The 9,668-nt window shown below is 41.5% G+C and overlaps 1 protein-coding gene across 1 annotated transcript; it reads left to right on the top strand.

Moving 5' to 3' along the window:
• The first annotated feature begins 209 nt into the window (after nucleotides 1-209).
• LOC146571562 (uncharacterized) lies at nucleotides 210-7,852 on the top strand. The gene is made up of 3 exons (XM_085281315.1): nucleotides 210-506; nucleotides 3,790-4,424; nucleotides 6,413-7,852. Exons 2-3 carry the CDS (start codon nucleotides 3,861-3,863, stop codon nucleotides 6,998-7,000), a joined length of 1,152 nt encoding a protein of 383 aa, XP_085137441.1. The 5' UTR covers nucleotides 210-506; nucleotides 3,790-3,860; the 3' UTR covers nucleotides 7,001-7,852.
• The last annotated feature ends 1,816 nt before the right edge of the window (nucleotides 7,853-9,668 follow it).

Here is a 9,668-nt window from a genome sequence, read left to right as displayed (position 1 = left end):
GGGGGCGCTTGTTATCGTTTTTTCTCTGAAGCCAATGCCTCCGATCCTCAAATGCTTCATAAAATATCTTCGTAACTGTTTTGTTTACGTTTCATGATTCAGGAGATACGATATTTTAAAGATAGTTCTCTTTCTTTTCTCTTTTTTCCATTAAGCCCCGCCCAGCCGTGCAGCGTTGAGAAACAAAACGTGCGGCCGAACGCATGCTGATGACGACACCGTCGACGATCCACAACAACAAAACAACAACAGAACTCAGCTGTTTGCTAGCTAACTAGCCGGCCTGGTTGTTCAGCGCTGTTCTCGGCAGTTTCCCGTCACTCTGGTTTAGCCGCAGAAGTTTTAGAGCTGCTAATACGTCTGGCTATGAAATGGTTTCTAGAAAACCCTCAGTTATGTTCTGCAGTTGGGTTTAATTTTAACTTCCTTTGTCTCCTTTTTGCGGGCTTCTAGCTGATTAGCTTTACGACTGAGGACGGAAAGGAGGCTGTCTGCTCGCCATAAAGGTAACCACTCGTAACGCGCAAAAAACAAGCGCATAATGTCCAATGCGGTGTTAGTGCGCAGACTGTGAAATAGTCTAAATGTTGGCCTGTTGCATTTGAGAGAAGCTGGAAGCGAAGTATGAGTGATGGTGGGCGAATAACGGAACATTCAGCGCACCTGTGCTCAGGTTACGCTGTCACGTGATCTATCCTGTAACTTCACTCCTGCACGTTATCTGAAGTTATTAAATGTGGAAGTAGTAGCGTTACAAAAACCTGGTTGTTGCTCTATGTGCAGCACCTTGATCAACCTGTGTCGTTTTTAAATACATTTACTTGACAGGATTTCCCAGGAAAAGCAATAAAGTTGCACTTTAAAGCAAAAAGACAAATTAATGGGAACATGTTCTGCGCATGTCTTTCTGCTCTTTATTTATTTTTAGTTTTTTAATTTAATTTGTGGACTCCTTTTCGCTTAAGGCACCTTTCTTATGATTGGCTGCACCAAGCAAAGTGGAGGCTTGAACGGCAGGTGGGTGTGGCACACGGATATCCTCATTCTGTCAAGGCGTAACAGAGCTGACCTCTGACCTTTTGGCTCACAGGAATTAGTTGTATGTACACTGACGTCAGTATTTGAAACTTTGTATTTAATGTGACAATACACTACTGAAAGAGCATGATGCATATGACAGATAAAATGATATTTTGGCAGTGCTCTTTTCAACTTACAGAATGGGTTGACTTTGTTCCTATTATATGTTGTTGTTTAAGGTGTTTCCTCCTGGGTTTACATTTCTATACTTTATACGTTATCATCACACAGGCACAGTTAATGGTTTATATCTCTCAGAAGTCAACTTGAAATGACCCACTGGCCAAATTTAGTTGGACAAAAAGCAATATCTTTAAGAATGAGCCTGGTATTTCTTTAAAAAATATCAGTATCCACAGCAGGGCTTATAAAACTGCAATGTTACATATTTGTAGTGTAGAAGTGGCTAATTATTTTGAGTGCTTCATTTGTATGTTACAAACTGATTAGGCCTCAGTCACACAGGCTTAGAAACAGAGTAATGATGTGAATTGCCTGACCAGTTGGCAGCTGTGCACCAAACCCTCCCTGCAGGCCTCGACTGGGACAAAAAAATCGGCCCGGGCGTTTTGACTAGAGACCAGTCCACAAAGTATTATAGGAAAAGCCATAAAGCCTTTGAATGAAAACAAATGCTGCTGTGACAGTAATGTACACGCTCTTGTTGGTATATATGATTTCTATACATTTTATATCAGATGACCACTTTGGTTTTAAGATTTAGAATTAATTATTTATTAAAAGCGAGATATTTTAAATGAGAATAAGAAAGAAAAGTATTTCTTTGTGCCCCCCTCTCCCTGTTAATGCCCTACCTGGCCCCCTGGCAACACTTTGCCAGACCCGCCCCTGCACAGTTACCAGCTGTCAGCTACTTAGAAAAGGATCCTGGTGTTATTTGTCTCTCAGAAACCGTTCATAACTTCCCTTCAACTCATTCATGTCACCTAAAAGGTAAACCTGTTTCTCCATCACCTGTTCAGCTCTGATGATCCAGTAAGGACATCTCCTGGTTTCATCCTCATGTTTCCCTCTCACCACATAACCAAACCGATATCATAACCAGCAGCTTTTACAGCTGTGGCTCCAGCAAACATCAGCTGATACTAGAAATTAATATTAAATAAATTCTAACAACAGCTGATCAAGCTTAAACGTGCTGCTGTTGTTTAGCGTGACATCTGCTGGTTTCCTCTTTCTGGCACAAAGTGGTCGATAAACAAACAAGAGAGAAAAGCCGATCAGCTGATCATTGATCAGTTTCATGATTGAAGTAGCAACAGGAGAGGGAGGGGAGAGAATGAGAGAAGAAGAGGCAGCTGCAGCGTAAAGAGATAAATAAAATAAATCCAGATTTGTGTCTTTTTCTTTTTCATTCTAGCTGAAGTACGGGACAAATCGCGTTCCTTTCCACCTCAATACCATCTTCTTCTGTTTGTCTGTGATAAGACTGCTTTCAGAGCAAAGGGGAGGGTGTATCTGACCTCGGCTGTAACCACTCCAGCCCAGAGTCGATCATGAAACACTGGCCAATCCACCATCTTTCATTGTTTATACTGTTACAAAAAACAAAACATTGGCCCACCCGGCAAATGCCCAATGGCCAGTCCAGCTGTGCTTCCCTGTGATTGGTGACTGCAGTCACTTGTAGCTTGCATGGGAGGCATTGACTTGTCTGCAAGAACTCACCATTTACTCTCCAAGCTGCAGTGAAATTTGCAGCTGCCATCAGCCTCCTGTAACCACTCACTCATACACTTTTTACCCCTCAGCTGTAAAAGGCTGATGGGCGACAGGGACACCCAAGATTGTGAATGCGACAACTCGAGAAAATGGCAATGAAGGACTTTCAAATTGATACCATGTGTGTATCTAGTAAAAACAGACGAGTTTGAATCTTAGTGACATCGTCCTCAAGGTCAGGGGTCAGAGGTAAATTTTTCTGACTATCTTGAGAATGCGATAACTTGAGATGGAAGTCACTTAGGATTATTAAATTCATATCTACTAGCAGGCTGAGGGGTACCACTGGCTACTTGTTTCCTTTACCATTTGGTGGTTGCCAGCTGGGTCACTTATTGGTCTGTAGCCCTGGGTGACTGAGGCCTCGAGCAGCTTGTTTCATGCTCATGAACTCCAGCGAGTGTCATAAAACTGTTTTCAGTTACATTAAAAAAAATTGTGGGCATTGACCAGAGAAAACAAAGAGAAGGTGCTTAAGGTCTTAATCTACGTTGTCCATAAGATTCTGTAACACTGAGAAGGCTTTAGAGTCTGTTCTGTCCAAGGGAGCCCACGACAGATTTATTGGTGAGATTTAGGAAAATCAGCGAAGGTATTCACGTACTTGGTGAAGGCAATTAAGCCACAGTCTTTCAGGAATACTAAGGTTCAGTAAACAGCTCCACAAACCATCATCAGGCAGGCCGCGTTGTTAAGTTTTACCAGACTGGCAAAGACTGTAGCTGAGGACGTTTCCATGATGTTAAATGTAAAAACTCTTACTAACACTCTGAATTTAAGGAATTCAGCAAGAATATAAACATGAATATTGGCGTTGATGATGAGGATAAATGATGCGTACGAGACACATAGTTTAGTATAAAAATCACACAAACTAGCTCCTGCAGAGATTATTTTATTCCATGTTATCATCAGCAACTTGGAAAAAAAACGTATTTGTTTCTGCTTCATGTTTTTATCTTTAAGGCACTGATGCAACAATGTTTATGGCAAAGTCTGACTCCAAAACCAACTGGTGGAGATTCTGACCCCCACCAATGACCACGAATATTATTTCTTCACCGTTCATCATGTCCCCACGAAAAAGAACCCTCGTCCCGGTAAGCAGCCGGCGGAAAGCAGCGGACGACTACTTCCCCTTCAACTTGCTGCCGGTGGAGTGCCAGCTGCACGTCCTGTCCTTTCTGAACGAGGTGGATAAGTGTAGCTGCGCCCTGGTTTGCGCAAGCTGGAGCTGCCTCGTCCGCTCGTGGAAGCTGTGGCGGGTGGCCGACTACTCCCGTCGTGTTGGCTTCCACCTCGGTCAGGAGGGGTTGCTCGTTTCCAACCGGGAGTTCGAGAGGTGGAAATCCTGGGTCCAGCACTACACCTACCACCTCATCTCCCGCCGGGCCAGCCTGCTCACGCTGAGGGCCAGCTTCGACCTGGGGGATCGCTGCAACAAGTGGGGCGAGCTGCTGAGCCACCTACTGGACAATGTCCACTGCAGAGACCTCAGCCACCTCGACCTTAACTGGACTTTTACTCTTTTAGAGCCGCTCGACCTCAGGGTCCACTCCAGCCCCAGTTCCCACCAGGATAACATTACCAAAATGGACAAGGTAATTTGTTTCTACTGGTTTTATTTTCTAAGAACTGCCACCTTACACATTAGTTCAGGTAGAAAGAAATAAGTTTTCTTTATATCAAGCTAGAAAGCAAACAGTATATCAGGTATGAGTAGTCATTTTTTTCTTTATTTTGTGCTTTTTTGTGCTGTAGAATAAAAGAGAACAAGAGAAAAAGAATCAGGCATATTGTTGCTCTCTGGAGGTCTGAGCACAAACCCACGATTATATGATGTACAGGAGAGCATGAAGTCCTTATTTTTAGCAATCAAATTTTAACAGAGGCCATCCTGAAACAGGAAACAAGTAAATACCCCAAAACAGCTCCTCCTATTGTACATGTCAGTGCACATCCCACCTAAAAATCCACAGAATCCCATCTGACTTAAACAAATAACTACATGGTCTATAACAGATAGATATTTCTGTTAACTCTGCATAAGTCAAATCTTTTCACGTGGCTCTAAATGGGTCCCCAAACAGCTTTGCCTATTTTGCGGTTTCTACTGAAGTTTGCAGTGTTTTTTGACGTAGCGATTTCAGGCCTCAGTGGATGAAATAACTTCAACAAGGATCAACTTCAAGGCGACTACTAATTAGAGCACAGGAATCTGCTGATTGATATGTGATAAGGTAGTTCCTGTGTCGACGCCCATTTACCGAGTGTTCATTTTAGTCAATTTTTCCCCAAGCGAGGCCATTATCTTTGTGCCTTTTTAAAGTTTGTTCAGTTTTTATCATTAAAATATGGAAAACATCCTAACTCGGCAAAATAAATACAAAACCATAAAGATGGAAAAAAGGAGACAAATTACATTTTAAAAAATAAATTAAAAAAACCTAAATGTGATGCAATAAGGAGCCAGTCCAGTAAGTGATGCAGAGGGTGCTTCAGTTAGTATTTATTGTCTTTTTGGAAATTCTATTTGTGGCAACTGTCAGGTGAACAAAAAAGACGACATATTCACAGACGATACATGCATCAACAACAGCTGGAATTTCACCAAGAGTCAGAGCATCACAGCGTACAAGCTACACACCTCATGTCACCACAGTCGTTCATTAGATTTATACTAGAAGGTAGAAAAGAGGTGGTTCCCTGTACCTGGGTCCTCATGATCGTAGCGCATCATACAGTCTTATTGAGGGTTTGGGGGGGGTTTCTTTATTATCTACATTAGCGAAAAGTAGCAGGCAATAAAACAGAGTCAGAAGCACGTAGGTTATTTGTCCATAATTGTTCGTGATGGCTGCAGCCGTTTGGATGAGCTCTGCGTTAGCTGATGAAGGAATCCAAACAATGTGTTGATTCAAAATGACCTAAAACAGCAGCAAGTTTGGATGCATTTCACGACAAGCAGATGAATAATCCAGGTAACAGAAACATTCCTCCACAGTAACGTGTCCGGGATTAAACTACAAACAGTGTAATCCCCCCACATTCCTTCTTGCAGCTCAGATTAACACCCAGCACCTTTAACCGCTTTGCAGCTGTTATAGGATTAATGCATTCTTATGTTGTGTATCGTGCGGTCCGTGTAACTGTAGATGTTTTATTTTCTTAAAGATTTTTACTCAGTTTGAATTTATGCTTGAATTTTTTATAAAGGGTGTGATGACATCAGTATTCAGATGGTTTTGAAGCCTTTTAAGGTCTGAAGCTCAAATATAGCATCTGCTGTCCCACATGGTGCAACACTGAGACGAAGATATGTTTTACATTTGGAGTACCAGTCCACTTTTACATGTGTTTCATAGTGAGTGAGTATGAATCCATAGGGAGAGGTAGATTTAAACCCTATCGTAAGAGGAACAGAAGGAGTAGAGGTGTTTTCTGAGAAGCCTGGACAGCACCGGCTAACTCATTTTGCATAACTGGTTCAAGTTCCACCTGCAAGTGAGGCAAATATGAATGCAAGCATCCATGACCGGCAACGCTAATGTGTCACTTGTTTTCTTTTCTTTTGTCTTTGATTTGTCAGGTGACCCGCTTTCAGGAGCTGCTGAGCAAGCTGACCCAGAACTGCCCACGCATCTCCAAGATGCGCCTACATTTTGACTGGTCGGATTTGTCCATGTCGCTGCTCACGCAGTTCCAGCAGCTCCGAGTCCTCGAGCTCAAATACTTCTGGGTCTTTAAATGCGTGACTCCCTCAACGCTGCAGATGCTCATCAAATCCCTGCCTAACCTCAAGTCTCTGACGTTAAACATCTTGGTGCCGCTGAGGAACCTCGGCATCTCCTACACCCTGGAGTCTCAGTCTCTGGAGTTTTTGGACGTGTCTCCGAGCCGAGGCTTGGTCTTCTCCTGCCTTAAGCTGCCAGCCCTGCGTGAACTTCGAGCCAAGAAGATTGTCCTGCGTGTCACGCTGGACCGCAGGACCAGGACGCGCATCCAGAGCCGCTGGCCCTGCCTGTACCACGTCCTCCGGGAGGGGACGCCGAGGCTTCAGGCTCTAAACAACGAGAGGCTCCTCCCTACATGGAGAGAGAAAAGTTACGGAGAGCTGACTGCTATCCTGGAACAGTCCTGCTACTGTGTTCAGCATCTAGACAGCTGGCTGTGGTAGTCAAACGCATGACATTACATGAAGTTCTTACATTTCTCATTTTATGGTGAAATCTATAAAGGAGCTAAATATTGCTTTTACATCGCATTTTTTTATTATTATTGTTTAAAAGAACTGAAGACTCAGAATAACAAACTTGTTGCTGACAGAAGCAGATAAAAGCTGAGATTTGATAGAAAAGTAGTTTCCAACTCTTTAACAGAAAGCTGCTGTTCCAGTTGGAAACGCTGTCCAAATCCTGACAAGGCAATCACCCACAACACAGCTTTCTTAATTTTGTCCAGTTTTCTCAAAGCTTAATGTTAATTATGTGATTGAAAATCTGCTGGAAACATTTGTAACGCCCACAAGCGGATATGCATACATTGTAGCTACAACTACACCATGAGATGTGTGCAATGAGGCCCAATACCAGAAGACAGCGTGTACTGGTGACGATTAGAGAATAAAGGCAAAATGTTTTAGATTTATTTATAAATTTTATTCTTAAGAAATAGAAATCAATATGGGGGGAAAGCTGTCAGCACTAAATTCAAAGAAATGAAGGTAAGAAAATATTGACTCTGGTAAAGTCTTACAGTATGACTGCTTCATTCTGAAATTATTAACTTTTGACTGGGAAAGACACTTTCTCCCTCATGAAAATATTTTAGCTCTATTCTATGAACATTACATTTGCAGATCTTACTCTAAAACTATTCTCTCGCTCCTCAGTATAAATACAGAATAGGCTTGGTTTCAATCCCAGAAATATTGTGGCTCTTCTTAATATATCAAAATTTAATTTTACAGCTAAAAAATTGCAGTTTTTATTTGTATTGTGTATATGTATGTATGTGTGTGTGTGTGTGTGTGTGTATATATATATATATATATATATATATATATATATATATATATATATATTTATAATTCTATTTTTTTTTTAATTTTCTTTTAAAGACTTTGTACATTACTTTGCCTTTATTCTCAGCATCAGATTACCAGCATATTTCCTCCACTGTAGAAAGCAGATGGTTATTGTACTGTATTTTGTACTCAGTCGTTCCTTGAATTCGGTTGTATTTATTAGCGTCGATTACTAACTCAAACGGAAGACACATCGAGTCTTTTGCTAGAGAATTGCACAGATGAACACATGAGATCCGTGTATGAATGCAGTAAATGGGTAAGAGTGTGTGGGAGACGTGGTGCAGGACCAAAAATGCCAACGTGAAGCTCTTCTTCCTAAAAAGCAGCTGAAGAACATCAGCTGTTTCGGTGTGACTGCTCTGACTCGGCTGCTGATTGCTTTCGTTAAGCTGGTGTAATTCTGATCACAGGCTGCCGGGAATGCAGAAACAGTTCATTCCAGTGCTGGGCCACATTATTTTAATCTCGAGTGCCCCCTCTGTGGGCAGGTTTATTGTTGATGTGCATCATGTAAATGTGTTTGTCTGAAGAGGGAGCTAATGAGTTTCAGCAAACTTTACCCTGCCCGTCTTTAAAATTAGTCAGCTTCTGATGTCTCGAAACTTTTTGCACATTTCCTTTGCTGTCACAAAAGGCTGATTATTTCAAGTCAAATTCCAGCTGGTTTTTTTTTTTTTGTTTGTTTGTTTGTTTTGTTTTCAGCTTCATTTGTCTGCTTGTGACAGCAGAGACAGTCGAGTTAATGCACTTGCAGTTACCCTTCTTGTCAGCAGAGGTCCTTATTATCAAAGATTTGCCCTTGAAGATTTCTGTCCCTGTTTAAACCTGCACTGGTGTAACTGGTGGTTTACCTGATGGGCTCCTGTTTGTTCGTTTGTTTGTTTGTTTGTTTGTTTTTTTAATGGCTGAAAGAAAATGCTCCTGAACAATGTAAAATTACCAAGATTTTGCCTTGATTACCTGTAACACGGTCTGATTTAGATCCAAGTTGCAGTTATAATCTGAATGTGTTTCAACTGGACAAATGCAGAGTAAAAGTAAGAAAAGTCTTTGTAGCTGCTTATGAGACTGAAGCAGATGATTTTTACATTTTTCCTTCTACTTAACTCTTTAAGACCTCAGCAGCTCTTACCCTGTGGTTATCAGAATTTTTGTTACAATTTAGTCGTTGTAAGTTGTAACACGCATAAAATGATGTATTTTCCACCTATAACGTGCCTTTTTCTCTCTCCAGATAATACAGAATTAGAGTTAGACCTAACCCCAGCTGTGTGATGGATTGGGCCTTCAGAGCGTTTATGAGTGCAAAAATCTTGGTAATTTAATTAAAGCTTGTTTTTTTTAAACCAAATATCCTTGAGAGAATGTGTGTGTGTATACGCGAGAGTGCTTGTAGTGAGAGATCTGGTTGACATTTCACAGATTTCTTCCAAAAGAGTTGTGCTCTGTATTGACACGTGAAAGTTCCTGTTGCTGCCTCGCTTGCACGCATCAATCCAAATTAAATGCATTATGAAACTGATGACCTACCTCTTCCTTTCTAAGGAGTAAATCTTGAACGTAAGAGCAGAAACCTGTGACATTCAGGCAGATGTTATAACATCTGGTTCACTTGTCTCACATAATAAAAATGACAGTTGAGTTTTTGGGTTTACTTGTTTTATTGTTGCTGGGGTCTTTATTTGCTTTGGTATCCGATGTTGATGTAGTTTTAATGTGAACAGGAATGTGGCCTTGCTGCCTCAGCTGCTCATCC

The sequence above is a fragment of the Mchenga conophoros genome, linkage group LG7 (assembly GCF_057382185.1).
Source record: "Mchenga conophoros isolate Kocher_MC1m ecotype Shallow Benthic linkage group LG7, M_conophoros_male_GT1.1, whole genome shotgun sequence".
In the NCBI taxonomy this organism is placed as follows: Eukaryota; Metazoa; Chordata; class Actinopteri; order Cichliformes; family Cichlidae; genus Mchenga; species Mchenga conophoros.
This window is presented reverse-complemented; position numbering and strand designations above follow the sequence as displayed.